At 37.5% G+C, this 16,254-nt stretch overlaps 1 protein-coding gene and 1 long non-coding RNA gene across 5 annotated transcripts in view; both read left to right on the plus strand.

The window, feature by feature from the left end:
- The window catches only part of LOC135780875 (ethanolamine kinase 1), a 155,330-nt gene that overhangs the window by 129,880 nt on the left and 9,196 nt on the right, over positions 1–16,254 (plus strand). For 3 of the 4 annotated variants that reach the window (XM_073813240.1, XM_065291166.2, XM_065291167.2), the window contains one exon: positions 2,233–2,306. The exons of the other annotated variant lie outside the window; for it this stretch is intronic. In XM_073813240.1, the coding sequence (XP_073669341.1) occupies positions 2,233–2,306 (74 nt within the window). The remainder of the gene's footprint in view (positions 1–2,232; positions 2,307–16,254) is intronic. 4 annotated transcript variants of the gene reach the window in all.
- Positions 9,842–11,319, plus strand: LOC135780869 (uncharacterized). The gene is made up of 5 exons (XR_010545007.2): positions 9,842–10,079; positions 10,185–10,303; positions 10,391–10,527; positions 10,608–10,924; positions 11,023–11,319. It is a non-coding gene; the product is annotated as an uncharacterized lncRNA (long non-coding RNA).

The raw sequence follows: 16,254 nt of genomic DNA on the forward strand, positions 1-16,254 counted from the left end.
TTGCACATATAGTTTCACGCTGTTTCAAGATACATGCGTGGTTTAAGTATTGTTTTTTTCTGACCACGCATTTTTCCCCGATCCCTTACTTGTGATTCTTTTCAGGTGTGTGTCATTTAGTTTTCCCTATTTAAAGTCCTTTGCTGCGTCCGAAACCGCCTACTACATACTATATAGTACGCGAGAAGCAGTAGGCGAGGCGAGTAGTATGTCCGAATACATAGTATTCGAAAAACAGTATGCGAAAAGTACCCGGATGACCTACTACTTCCGGTTAGATTTTGCAGTGTGCATACGATGGACGCTTCACTATCCCATGATGCCCCGGACGAGGAGTTATCCAACGAAGAAGAAGAGGGACGCGGCTGTTTTCGCGCTGAAATGACATGACGTGATGACGACGTATGTCACGTGATGTAGCAAGATGGCGGATGTAGTACGTCCGAATCTCATTCATACTACCAGGATTCATACTATACAGTACCTACTGTTTTAACGGCAATTAAGTAGGTACTTCATCTAATTCAGTACCTACTACACAGTATGCGGTTTCGGACGCAGCCCTTGTGTTTGGTGTTCTGTACGGGTTTGTTTCATTCTGTCTGTGAGTGAGTGAGTGAGTGAGTGAGTGAGTGAGTGAGTACTTTGTATTTGAGAAAGATCTAGTCCAGTTTATGTTTGATCATTGTGTAGTTTTGTTTGTGTTTTGTTTGCCCCCTCGTGGGTTTTGTTTTCCTGTTTTTAACTTTTTTTTAAAAATAAAACGTTGTTATCCACGTCTGCACTTGGGTTTATCTCCGTCCGATTCCTAACACACTTCATGTGACTTTCTTCAACAAAACACACTTGAGTTATTTGCGTCACAAGTCATTACACCAAATCTACGTCATTGCAGGTGTGCATATGCTCCACACTCCCATTAAGGTTTTTTTCCAAGAGCATTTTTATTCAGATTGAACATTAAAACCGATTACAAATGTCCATGTTAACGCAGCTAGTGATTGGTCAAAAGAATGCTGAATAATTATGAGTTCAGCTCGTACTGCCACATAGCCAAGTAAACATATTTGTTCCTTGGGCTGGGAGAGGTCCACTGATGAATAAATGAACTTTCAGTCTTCCAAATGTTTTAAAAAGTTCATTGAAATCCCTCTTAAGGAGCTCAGACTGCTCTTTCTGAATATCATTCTTTCCAACATGTATGACGATCCAACTGACAGACTTATGTTTGATCAGAATGTTGCAAAGTTCCTTGTTAACATCTGAGGAAAACTGTATACACAGATAGCCTTGCTTCCAATGTTTCTGGTTCTGTGTTTGGCTTGGCTGGTGTCTGAGTGAAGGGCCACTGCCTGTATGATACTGAGTGTCTGTTAGCTACTGGCTGATGTGATTTGTGTCTATTTACATTTGGAGATTCTTTACCCATACACAATAGTGGCTACTCAATTTGTACCCATACCTGGGGTAGATGATGCTTATGGAGCAATTTGTGACACTCGTAACAGTCTAATGCCTTGAGCACCTTTGGGTCCACACCCTGTTTATGCCATCGGTTTGTTTCCTTAGTTACTCGGTTTCTCTGAGCTCACTAAGACCTGTTTAAAAACTTTAGGTTTAGCATTATGTTAAGAGGGAACACGATGAAGCTCTGCTGTATGTTAGGGCAGGGTCGGCAGCACCGCAAGTAATTTGTTTCAAGAACTGCAATCTTTTTTAGAAGTCTGTGGCAGTTTGAGCAGCAGGTGGATTGAGATCCAAAAGAAGGCATATTATTTTCTGTTCAAGTGTGGGCTCAAACTCCATATGTTTCAAGGATCTCTCTTGAATCTGATCTATATCAAAAGTCTTTCACAAAAATGAAATTATCTCAGTTATTTGCTTAAAATTTTGTATTTTAAAAGAAACCTAACCATATTTCAGAGGTGATAAAAAGAGAATGAATGAAGGTAGAATGAAAGTTTTTTTTAAGGAGAAGGTTTGTTCTTTTATTTGATATATTGTATGTTTATATATTTAAAGAAGATTTTTTTGGAAGACATTAAACTTTTGTGAAAATTATAATAAAATGCTGGCGTTGGCTGGCAACTTTTTTCGGGGAAAGCGTTAAAGTTTGCCAAATATGCAAAAACATCTGGAGGGGGCCAACACTTTTTCACACCACTGTATATTTTATGTTATAAACAAATAACATATATAAGAATATAATATAATGTTGCCTAATTGTCACAGGTGGCTCATTTCTTCTGGTGTCTATGGGCTCTGCTGCAAGCTAAACATTCTACTATTGACTTTGACTTTCAGAGGTAGGTTACATGTCTTTTTGAATTAAAAAAACATGAATATGGGTAGATATTTCTTACTAGAAACCTATTTAAGACAATCTATTTAGACATATCTCAATATATTTTGACACACTCTTTTTTTTTAACTTTAATTATTAAATAAGAATGTATACTAACAATCTTCAATTCCTTAGTCGTATGCTGATAAAATGTTTTAAATTTGTGAATGTTCAAAACTAGCTCTTCTTTTAATTACCCTGAAATATGAAACAAAATCGAATCACTCTTCCACATGATTATCAGCACAAATGAATTTGCAATTAAAAGTTTAAGTGCGGTACAGAATCCAAATTATATTACACAGTAAAGACAATATTATAAACAAGGGATATACAAAAGTCACTGTGTTTGTTGTCATTATGCAAAGTTAGGAAAAAATGTCCCTGTTCAATTAAATTTTTACAGACACACACTGAAGATTTTTATGTATATTTCTTTCATGTGTAATCGTCTGATGTGTTACATTGCAACTGTGCCCTAATGTAATCAAAACATGTTTCTGTAGTGAAGGTGTGAACCAAATGCCACATACAGATGTATGGCCCATAGATACTGATCAGTGTGAATAACAAAGAAACACCATTCCTCAGGTTAGATTGCTCGGTAGACCAATTTCCTATAGGAGGTCCTAATAGCCCTGTTATCGTTTATAAAGTTCTGTCCCACAGACAGAACTTTGGGTTAAGAATGTGGGACAGAACTTTATAAATGATAACAGGGCTATTAGGACCTCCTATAGGAAATTGGTATGTGGCATTTGGTCCACACCTTCACTACAGACACATGAACAGGGACATTTTTTCCTAACTTTGCATGAGGATCCTGACACCAAGTGCTTCTAGGGGAAAAGAGCTTAAAATGAAGGTTGTTGTGGTTCTTTAGGAGTAATGTTGTGTCCAACTTCTTAGGGTTAGATTTGTTTTTGTGTTAGTATGTCACTTTAACCTGTTAAAGCGAACCGGGCCCGTGCGTGGTCCTGACGCGTTTTGTTTACAAACTATTATGTTTACAATACATTATACTGATGAAGAAGGTTATTAAACTTGTCATGCCATATATCATTAGAAAGGTTGGAGGGTTTAGATTTCATTTTTAAATGCTGTTCCACGAAATAAATGCTCTAGCAAAATTAATAATAAATTTTATGCAACGAGGTCATATTTAAATTTGTTAATTCATAAAATGACTTCACGCTCTTATTATGAAACTGCGCCTCCCTCATAACTTTAGACGAGCTCACACTGCTGAAATCTCATTGCTAAGCCTTCACAATATAACATCCATTCGCAGTTTTAGTCCACAAACGTATTACATATGAGAAATATTGATATTTCTTCGTTGTTTCCATGGGATTTTGCATCAAATAATCCTAAATCCATATTGTTATTTAACAACTGCACACGCAGCGCGATTCTACTATGGAAAAGGCATACGCGATCAGGTCAGTCAGAGTATTATGTTTAAAATGAGTCCACACACACACATTATGATAAATATTTCTCATACAGCTAATAAGTTTAGTGTTTTACTGATGTTTTGTGTGTTATTTTCGTGCACCTGTTATCTGCAGTAACTTAGACTGCTTGTCATTCTGATGCACATTCGCTATTTGCAGACATTGTTGATGTACCTAACATTATGCAAGTACTCTGAATGTATATTGTGAGGACAAAAGCTTATTATTAGTAACAGATCGCTGTCTGAGTGCTTTTCTATCGCCCATCACTGAATGAATGGTTACGCAATTTACTCGCGATAGAGATACGTCACCGCCATTAATATGAATGCTTCTTTTATCACTTCACAACAACTGGTGAGTGCTTTAGTTTGTAAAACATGAGGTGTCCACAATGTAAATAGTTTTATTTTTATTTTAAAAGCTTCATAATTACTATGTACTGTGTAGTTTACGGTTACTAGTTTATTTCAATATTTAAGTTAAAACACATTTTTGTCAAATGTGTATACAATGTTTTTATGTAATTAATAAAGTTTTGTAGATACATACTCTAGGTAATACACACATGTAAATAATTAATTTATAAAGCTTTTTCTACTTTATTCTACATCATTATAGCAGGTGATGATTTGGAGCAGCCCAGTGGCCATTTTTTGAAATGTGCCATGGTGAAGATCAAAGCTTACAGTAACCTTATTTTTTATCATATCATCTTCAAATTTAAAACATAGATTAGTCAGACATGTGGTCTTAAGTCTATGTTGTTTTTGGGTTGGTATGGCACATTTAATATGACATTATTAATTAAATAAAAACACGTTTAATTTTAATAAAACATTTTCACCACACTTCAGTGACTATAACATTTAGCTTTTTTTACATATCTGAATTCTGATAAATGAGAAGTAAAGACACAAGTGTCTTCTTTTTAGAGATATCAAAATTGTGTCTGTAGGTCAAAGGGTTTTGGAACTACAGCTGTTTTAGTGTGGGCATGTAAATTTCATGATTTGGCCTGAAAACGGCTGTCTGGCTTAACAGGTTAAGTATTGGTTTATTATACAATTCTTTCTGATGTATTCTTTTATATTTTCTAAACTTTAATCAATTGTCGCCTGGCGTTGGGTTAGAGTTGGGTTGGGGTAGGGATGTCATTTTATGTAAATCTAACCCTAACCGAAGCGACAATGGTAAGAAAATAGGACAAAACAGTTGAGTAACCAATCCGTGAGAATGCCACGGAAAAGAAAGTCCGTGGCAGGGCCACGGAAATATGCAGAGATCCGTGAGAATGCCATGGAAAATGAGCAAAAAATTCTGTGGATATCCCATGGAACTTTGTGAGATCATGTTGAAATAGAAAACACTTAACTTTGACAAGATGACTCGGCTAGAACCACATAAACACGAGAACAAATGAGAATGCCACGGAAAAATTAGCAAAAAATACTATGACTATGCCACGGAAATTCGTGAGATCAGGTTTCTGTTTATATACCGTGTTTTATGTTGTGTACCCCTCTCGTGGGTGTTTATGTCAGACAGTAAAGTATTTTCTGTTCTCCCCAACATCGTCTGCAATTGGGTTCATCTTTCCACAATTCCTGATACTTGGTTCTGCTTGCTTCTTTAACAGAAGCATTCTAATGCGTTGGCGAGCCATGAAAGACTGTGCAGCCAAATTTAAGGAAATCAACACACACACACAATTATGTGGAAAATTAAATGAGGCTACTTGATAATAATAGTAGCAGTAACACTCGGAAATGCAATAATATAAATAGTAGCAGCATAACATTAGCAATGTTCGTGTTGAGATGAATGCCCAGTCCATCTATTCTATGAAATAGATGAGACTAGTCTGTGTCTACTGGCTACATGTTTAAAATACTAGCTGCTGAGAGGAAAAAGAATTTCCTTGCCCTAAAAGTCCATTTTACACTACCTCCGTACTCAGTGTAGAATTGTGAACAGTCCACGAATGGTGGGGTCCTTAAGAATAAAACTAGCTCTCCTGTGGACTCTGTGGTGGTAAATGGTCCTGGTGATCTTCTCGGCAGCAGTCCATCACAGAATTGTTGCCATACCACATGGTTATGCAGCTGTTCAAAATAAATATACACAAAGTACAATGATTTTCAGAGACCAGAAGTAAGTAGATTTATGTTGTAAGGGTTTTGTTATGTTTCTTGTGTTTGGGCCATGTCTTTTATTTTGAATCATGTTTTTTATAATTCATCTCGTGTCATTTCCAAATGTAGTTCTGTTCCATGAGTCCTGCAGGGTTCTACACTAAAATTTAAGAAGGTTGGCAAATGGACTTAATTTGGTAGCACCAGAGTCACATGTTGGGGCAAGAAATAAAGAAACACTGAAACTACATCCAAACATGTTTAATGAATACATTTATTTATTACAAATAAATACAGATAATAATAATAATAATTCTTATTTATATAGCGCCTTTCAACACCCAAGGTCGCTTTACAAGGATAATAATATACAAACATTACAGACAACAATATTAGCAATCACTTACAAGGATAATGTAAAGGAGAGAGAAAAAAATATATAGACTATAAGCAGAGGAATAATATTCAGAGAAATATTGTGTTTTTAAGAGATTTTTGAAGGAGAGAAGGGTGGTTGCTTGACGAATATCTTGAGGAAGGGAGTTCCACAACCTAGGAGCCACAACACTAAAAGCTCTAACTCCCATAGCTACTTGATTGATCTTTGGGGTGACTAACAGTCCTGCACTAGAAGAGCGTAAACAGCGAACTGGAGCATAAGGCTGGAGTAAGTTGGATAAATATGTACGGCCAAGGCTATGGAGAGCTGTGTAAGTCAGAATTAGTACCTTAAGCCTCTGGGGTCTAAGAGGTTTTTAGGGCCCTGGAGAAGTTTTGACCTGCATTGACATTTGTGCTTTTTTTCAGTTGCTTAAAAACATAATAATGACAAAAGTCTTATAACACTGCATTTAGCACAAACTGGGCTACTATATTATATGATTAACATATATGTAAATGTTTGTATTTTTGAGAGAAAAATGTTTATGCGTGGTTTTTGAAAAAGAAAAAATTGTAAGTGACTGATATAAGTCCACAAAACCCATACTAAACATGTTTTCCCAAGACTTTTCAAAACAGGATCTAGTAGTCTAGAGTTTTTTTCTTTAAAATGATGTGAAAATCATTCTGCTTACTCATTCACATAAAACAATATATTGATATACTTTTTGGTTAGGAAGGCAATATGCAAGGAGGCTGGAAGCTCTTGAATAATCTGTGATTGACAGCTGAAGAACAAAACACTTGCATAATGAGCTGCATAATGAGCCTTTAGACAGGAATGCAAGAACACGTCATTATTGTTACGTGTTTGTTTGTGAAAGCAACACAAAATAAATTCCTTCCCATGCATGATCCTGCGTTAAATAAACTTACTGTGCAGAGATATACGCAAATAAACAAGTTTTAGATGTGTTTAGATGTGTCTTAATACAAAGTGCGTCAAATATGAGGCATTGTGTGTTTGTGTGTGCATTTGGCCGGCGATCGCGTCTGACGGTATCACAAATAAAACATTAGCGTAACTTTATTAACTAAATAACTTTTATTTACAGGGGAGAGTAAACAAGTAGATGTGATGTTTGCAATCGCATCTTTTATAAGAATACCACAAAGCGTATCAAATTTGAGGCATCGTGTGTTTGTGTGCGCGCGTTTGGACATCGCGCGTTTTGGAGTTTTACGATAAAATAAAGAATTCACTCAGTGATTGACAGCATGAAGCAGTTGATTGTGTTTCCCTTCAACAGTTTAAGCATAAGATTTTAATTTATAGATTAATCTATTTCTCTGAAGATTATTAAGATAGATGAGGACTCATTTGCTGGGCAGAAAGTGAATGAACGCAGTCTTCTGCAGGGCTCTCAAGTGTCACGCATTGAGCGTGACAGTCACTCATTTCAGTCTTTTGTCACGCACTCCCGCCACACATTGTATTTCTCACGCAGAAAAACTATTTATAATATATTTAATATGGCGCAGCGCCCAACAGTAATCTGGTCGCGCCGCTCTCACTATGGAAACCGGTGTTGTGTCGAACTCAGTTCCCCCTATGTTTCCCTTTAGTGTAGTGTTTTTATAGCGTTTTCATCACGTTACATTTAGAAAGATTAAAGATTTGAATTGGTTATACTAAAAGGCGAAAATGTCATGTATTCTATAATACAATTTATTAATTATTTCATACATTTGACAGTTTTCTATTAGGGTATTTCTTTTAAAATATAGCCTGTCTTTTTCTTTTTTTTACTTTACTGGTTGTTTTAAAAATGTAATGTTTGCATACATAATAAATATATATTATACATATAATATGATTCATACTGTAAAAATAATTGACTTACCATTAAGAACAATACAGATACATTACAGAAATGCACACATATACATCTCAGTAGCCATTAAAACTTTAAATATATAAATAATAAAACCTATAACGTGATAAAAACGCTATAAAAACACTACACTGAAGGGAAAAATAGGGGGAACATAGGGGGAACAGACTTCGACACAACACCAGCAGGAATCAAGCGCGTCTCCCCTGGAGTTCTTAATCGAGCCTGCCACTTATCAGCCAATCAAAAAAAAAAAAGAAATAAGCTACACAATAGCCAATCAGAAAATAGCATTATTGTATCTGGGTAAGATTTAATGCAACAACCAATGAAAAAAAAGCATCCTGGAATTGTTCACCATCTTCCTCGTTCACACACAGAGGAAACCACTGGAGCTCCAAGCATCACTTTGAGCACAAAGTAAGTAATGATCTCCTGTTACAACAAATTCACAACTTGTTTGACACAAACAATGACAACTTGACTGCTGTTAGAGAATGTTTCCCAAATAATTAGCATCAGTTTTTCATGAGTGTCTGTTACTTAGCCAACAGTTTTACAGCCTGTTCACTGACAACATCTGCTCAGAACAAGTAACGTTAGTCTAGGCCTAGTCATATTTTCGTTATCACAAGATGATTGACATATTGTCACATTATAAATATATCTCGCTCCAATAGGCTTAATAATTTTATTAGCACTAAATTAATTAAAGTGTATTGCATAGTCAATGTTATAGTTCACTTTTAAAATCATGTCATATTTTATAATTATATAATCCTGGACATGGATGCATTAATCATTGCATCTGTCTTTCAAAGATGTTGGGTAATAGGCAACTAAGCATCCTTTCATTCACCCTGAGGGGAAAGCCCCCTCAGGGTGAATGAAGAGCAGGTTACAGGATGCTGGCCCAGAGAAGGTGGCGAAAATGGTAGGCACATTAGAGGAGGAGACGGTGCAGGTGGAAGAGGAAGAGACAGTGCAGGTGGAAGATGATGAGACAGTGCAGGTGGAAGAGACGGTGCAAGTGGAAGAGACAGTGCAGGTGGAGGAGACAGTGCAGGTGCAGGAGACAGTGCAGGTGGAGGAGACAGTGCAGGTGGAAGAGGAAGAGACGGTGGAAGAGATGGCTAAGGTGTCAGAAGAGGCCATCAAAACAAAAGGGAGAAAAGTACCAGGAGCAGCCACCTACAAGAGCTCTTTTAATAATGAATGGACCTCTAAATGGCCATTTATTACTGTAGGAAGCACCAGCTCCTATTACTGGTGTTCTATCTGCTGCCAAGAGAACTCCTGTGCCCATCAAGGTGTGCAGGATGTGACAAGGCACATAGAAAGTAAGGGGCATCAGGCCAAACAGCAGGCACTAAAGTCAACCAGCACAGTCACTGCAGAAATGAGTGTGCAAGAGGTCAAGGTACATAGCACATTAAATCCAAAAGATGGATTACATTGTTCATGAATACCATTTTTCCTAAATAATACAACCATTTCTATGTTTATGGCATATATGAGACATTCATCCATGACATGGACAAAATACTGCTCTGTAATGTATTTTTATTGTTACTGAAATTCAGAATTTTAATGGACATGCAGATATGGGAGCAGATAAGGAGAGCTGAGGTGAAAGTTGCCGTAGCAATGGTTCAACACAATGTTTCATTTGCTGTGGCAGACCATTTCAGCCCCTTGTACAGGGAATGCTTCAAAGACTCTCCCACAGCTCAAAATTTCAAGAGTGCCAGAACAAAAACTATGTGCATCATTAATCAAGCAGTTGCACCACATTATAGAAATGAGCTGGTGTTGAAGATGAGGGAAAATCCCTTTACACTGGTCACGGATGGCTCAAATGACACAGGTATACCTTTGACAGCTAAATTGCCTGTTTTCATTTCCTCATGTTCATGTCACACACACTGAAATAATAAATGCATGCAGTTAGTTATGTACCATATTGTTACAGGACTAGAGAAAATGAACCCCCTAACTGTAAGGCTATTTGATACCACCAAAGTTGTGCACAGATTCCTTGCCTTGGATACTGGTTTAAGGGCAGCACAAACCGTAAAGGTTACTTGAAAGGTTTGTAATTCAATTAGCTCCAGTGTTATACACCCAAACTGAGAAAATTGGGTTAATTTGGTTTGTTTTTCTTACATTCTTTATCAGAATTTTGTGAACTCCATGGCAGTGATTATATGGAAATGCTGCTGTACATTTCTGTGAGGTGGCTGAGTTTGGAGATGTGCATCACTCGCATTCTCTGCAGCGGTATGGCCCACTCACCAGCTACTTCAAATCTTTAAGTAAGTCACACATTATATTTTGGCACTAATTCAAGATGGTTATGTGAGACACCCAATACTAACAACCTGTCTATTTGCAGATGAGAAACAACCAAGGTTCAGGAGGCTGGTGGAGGAGTTTTCCAATCCCCTGACGGAAGTCTACCTCCTGTTCCTTCAGGCCACATTCCCAGTGTTCTCTACACTGAACCTCCTTCTCCAAAGAGAAAAGGCATCCATATTCCAGCTGTATGAAGAGGAAAATGGGAGGGTTGGGCTATTTTATGCTATTTTGATGTCTCCTTTCTTAAGTGCAACACCCCTGTGAAATATAGGTTGGTAAGATAAGATAGCCCCAGGAGCCAACAGTCTTTATGTTGAGGAGTTTTGGGGAAGAATGTCCACAACAAAGAACAAGGTAAGAAATATTTTGCACACAACATGACTTGCTCATTAGTAATTACGATGAAGGGAAAACATTTGAGAAATAAAGGCCCCTGGTTCCTTTTTTCAAAGGTGACTGGCTTGAACCAATTTGGGAGGCTATCAAAGATCGCAGCCTTAGTGCTTCCACATTCTAATGCTGATGCTGAGAGGGTATTTTCGATGGTTGGTTTGAACAAAACCTCAACACGAAACAGTTTGTCTCTGGACGGGACATTGTCCACAATCATGACGCTGAAAATGGCTGGGCTTGAGCCGAACTGTTTCAAGTGGGAGCCAACACCACAAATGATAAAGGAGTCCAAAAAGGCAACAAACACTTACAACAAACAACAACACCACTCATAATCCCTCTCTCTCTCTCTCTCTCCCTCTCTCTCTCTCTCACAAACACTCACACTCAAACACACACACACAAAAATTTTATAAATGGAAATTGAATAAACACTTTGTATTTGGTTAAATTGTCAGTGTCATGTGTCAAATATTTTCTTCTGGGAAGAGGGGGGGGGGGGGGTTGGGGTGTGTCACTCTTGCCTGTCTTCAAAACTTGAGAGCCCTGCTTCTGGCAACAGTGTGTTAATATTTCATTGCTTTCTTTTAAATTGCTCAAAGTCATGACTGTTTCAAACACACTTGGCGTCACATTCGTGATTTTATTGTAAAATTACACTTTTTCGCGTCAATTCACGACCATTTAAACCATAAACAATGCACTATCACTTTAATTGAGCGTGAGCAGCGCAGCAAAAATAGAGCCAACGCCGAAATGATAGCAGCACTGCTGCTTCAGCAACGCTCCTGCCACGCGAGCATGCGCTGCTCACGTGTGCGGTGTACATGCTTCAACTCTTTCACCGCCAGCATTTTTTAAAAAAGTTGCCAGCCAGCGCCAGCGTTTTTCATGATTTTCACCAAAGTTTAATGCCTTCCAGAAAATGTTCTTCTTTAAATATATAAACATACAATATACCAAATGAAAGAACAGACCCTCTGCTTTCAAACAAAAAAAAAACGTTGGGGAACGAAGGGTTTTTTCTTAAAGTCGTGTGTAAGCGAGGGAAGGATGTGTTGTTGTTAAAGTAATGTACCTGTAAAACTTAATAAAAAGTATTTACAAAAAAAAAATCTTAGCCCAATTCTATGCTCCTCCAAACTGCACACGACAGAGCCGAGGAGGCATTTACCTCCAGTTCTTATGAGATTAACGAAATAGTTGCCACCACTAATATGGCAGCGCTGTTGACCCAGAATCCAGCATCAAACGCGCGGCCTTGTTATTCAACTTCAACCGTCTACCTGCACAGATACAGATGTGGCCTTTAAAAATGCGCGTCTCTGAGAGCAGAATGCCGCGAGCACTTCCGAAATTCTGCGAGATCCCGCAGAAGGGGGGTTCGGTGGGGGACGGAGGAAATATAAAAACCTGTAGAGGGCAGGCGTGTTTCATGTAGGCCATACTGACGACAATGTGTGTGCTCGACTTCATGCTGAGTGTATACTGTATGATATTGAAGTAACATGACACAGATTATCGATGTTTAGGCGATAGACTTTGATGTCATACAAATGCATGCTTTGTGGCAAACATTTAGTTGGCGAAGTTTTCTTTTGCCAGTTACATAAACAGTCACATATTCTTTATAAAAATCCGACTCAAACGCGCATCATTTGTCTTATTTTTTCCGTGTACTTACAGTAGAAGAGACGTGATGTATGATAATCAAGTCTTATAACAAAAAATTTGCGAAGACCTTTGAAGAGACCGAGCGCATTTACGCAATATGATTAACTAGTTTATCTAATTTTACATTTAGTTCATTTTTGCATCTGAACGTTTTAACAGCTTTAACATGGTTGTGTTGCGCTTTTCTGCATTACTGAACAGTAGGCTACTTTTTATATTATCATGTTTCCCTTTACATGGTATGAAACACGATAAAAAGTATGCAATGGTGTTTAATACATTTCACTGAGAATTTGTATAATATGTTATACTTTTGTAGTAATGAAATGAAATCATATTGTGAGTGTAAATATTCATAAATTCGAGGAGTTTCTGAGGTGTTTGTCATCGGCAAAATGCGCAGTTTCTTTGTTGCTGATTAAAAACCGTTGGCTATGTGATTGTTTAAAATTGACATTTGTTCTACTTATTATTAATTTATTTTTTGCCTACATTTACTCAAATAATATCAATGTGAAAATATAAGTAAATCATACTTCAAGTTAGGCGTAAAACGTACACATTTTTGATGTCAAATAGAAATAATAATAATTTGAAATATGCAATTATTACAGTTTTAAAAACTTAAATATATAACTCTGACCTTTTTAAATATATTGACTAAAATAATCTGTAAATGTAATACTTATATTATTAAGGCGTATACATCAAATAATATATGTCAATTTTACACAAAATATCTGTTCTATATTTGGTAATTTATTTTCCAACAAAAAAAATCGCATAACTGCATTAAGAGATTTTATTAAGTGTAACGATGACGCTGAGGCAGTAGGATCCATGTGCAGGTGTTTATTGAAAACGCCGATATACAAACAAATCCAAATCTTTAGGCAAAGGGGTAAACAAGATACAGGCATAAATCCAGTAACGCAGGACAGTCCAATCCAAATGACAGAACAAAGGGATAATCCAAAAGACAGAGGTCCAAACAAACAGGCAATGGTCATAACAGAATAACAGAATCAATATATAGATAAACGCTCGGTATGCAGGTAGAACTGGCAATACTTCGCGTCTGTATGTTGCAGCAACAGTACAATTTGTCCAGTTAAAAGTTGTTCTATTACTAAAATAATTTTAGAGACATTATTTAAAGGAAAAAAAACTACATAGTGTTGCTTTAAATGAATGTTTATAACTTATAAAATTAAGTGGATATCGGGTAACTTAATTTGACATATGTTGATATAACCTAGGCTCTGAAGTCCCACGCATTCACCATGAGACACACGCATTTCTGTAAGTTCACACGCTCACACACCAAACATTGTAAGCTATTTATCACGCTGAGAAGTAAAATAGAACTTTTCCTGCATACAATTAATAAAGGAGGTGCTGGTATATACAGAGCATTTCTGTCGAGTTTAGCAGTACATTTTTTAGGTGTGGTCAACTTTACGCAGCGCCACAAGAACCGACAAGCAGATGACATCAGAGTACCGCCAGAAATAAAGCGGAGGAGGTTGGTTTTAAATCGCTCTCGCGGTACTCTGATGTCATCCACTCATGTTTGAGTCTGTATCAGATGAAAATACAGATTTTGAGGAACAACTTATTGTTTGGAGATTGTCAATGGACGTTTCTGAGTGGTATGTTTGTTTTTTCAGTGTGGACCTGCAAAACGCCAAATGCATAAAAATTTATTAATATTGTAATGTCTTAGCATGATATGGTTTTCTAAAATGTTTAAAAATGAACAAATCAGTTGTGCGAAACTACACAGAAATATTTTTTTTAATGAAACATATTCAATGGTTACAGTGCCTCATGGTGGGGTTGAACCCCTGGTTCAGTTCACCCCATCTGGTTCACTTTGCCCCACAGCCACCGTTTTGGGAAACTGCCTAGCTTAGTAATTGAGGCTAATCTTTAGCTAAATCATTCACATGGTTTTATACATTAGCCTATCAGCAATATTTATGGTATTGTGGCATGAGAAAGGTTTGGTGATAACACTAAATAAAAGACTTATCACTGATCTTAACAAAAACACGACTACGCCACCCCAGTATTAATGTCTGGGGACCTACTAATACAGGACACACAAGTTCACAGTTCTCCTGACCTGAAAAATGGACAATGAGACGTGGATATGGCAATGCACAATATTTATTGAAAAATATACACTTTATTAAATATTCAAAAGCTTAAAAATTGGCCAAGTAATAATAAAATGCCAATTAAATGGCAGTTAGAAATTGCAAACATGCACCGAGTTTGCCCAAAGAACTAAGGACACCAACAAACTCAAGGAGCTGGGGTTTCCCAGCAATAGGCCAGGCCGAGTGCTGGACCTCCAAAAGACCCACAGCAAAAAATATAAATGTGCACCAAAAATCACTCACACTAGTGAACGTCACAGCAAAAAAAAAAAGAAAACTACACAATCAGTAAGAGAGGTACAGCACCCGATAACAACCTGCCCACCCTGGAACACCCAGCTCCTGAGGAGAAAAGAAAATACAATTAGTCGAAATGAAACAAAAGAATGATGGGCAAAAGCACAAAGTCAAATTATGAAAAGAAACTTAGGTTCAAATACACACAAATATAACAAAAAAAATAAAGAAATACAAAATTACAAAATGGACACTTAGCTTTGCGAGACGCAATTCCAACTCAGGCGATAAGCCCCTTAACTCCTTCGAAAAGGAACGCTGGAATGTGCTACAGAAACAAAGTTCAGCACAAATAGCACAACAAGGCTGTTATTAAAGCCACAGTCCCAGAAAGCAAAGCAAATAGCGAGGTAGCCAAGCGAATGCTAGTAACAGATAGATGCAATAGCACCCCCGACCACCAGCTGGCACAAACAAAACAAAAGGAAAAACAAAAAAAACAAAAAAAGAACAAGCGAAGCAAAACAGCACCGTTGAAGCGTCAAGCCATGCAGCGACAGAGCTCAGCAAAAAGCAGCACTGGAAAGAGCATTTGTTGCCTAGTTTACATCTAGATCAAAAGCAAACACATACAATAAATAAACATACCTGTAAACCGATTATAGGGACAACAAGTGGGTTTTCCTACCAGAATGCAGGAACTACGTCTCCCATCCAGCAGCTCACAGCCTAAACACTATTTTCCCAAATAAACATAATTAGAGAACGTCTCGATATTTTGCGTTATTAAATCAATATCATTTACTTACCGAGCAGTAGGACAGCAGTCACTCGCGCAGTCACTCGCGCACTCAGCGTTATGAATAAACAAAGACACGCCGAGATACCACCCCATGAAACAGGAAACAGTAGCACTATGCGACCTGGGAGAGCACTGAACAGACACCAGCCTTCCAGAACAAACAATACAGTAGTGATGTTACATTTGAAGCGAGGCTTCGGAGCTTGTGTCGAGCAAAAGTGGGCGTGCCAGGTGAAGCTTTGATTCGAAGCTTGTGTTGTTAACGTTGAAATCACGTGACCAATGACAAACGAAGCTTCACTTTCTGCTTAGTCACGTGCGCGCTTAAAGTATTGCGTGTCAGAAGGTTCGAACCCTAGAGGTTTTTTTATGAGTTATTTGCTTTATTCACATTTTGGTCCAACATAATACTG

Source organism: Paramisgurnus dabryanus, chromosome 23 (assembly GCF_030506205.2).
Source record: "Paramisgurnus dabryanus chromosome 23, PD_genome_1.1, whole genome shotgun sequence".
NCBI classification, from domain to species: Eukaryota; Metazoa; Chordata; class Actinopteri; order Cypriniformes; family Cobitidae; genus Paramisgurnus; species Paramisgurnus dabryanus.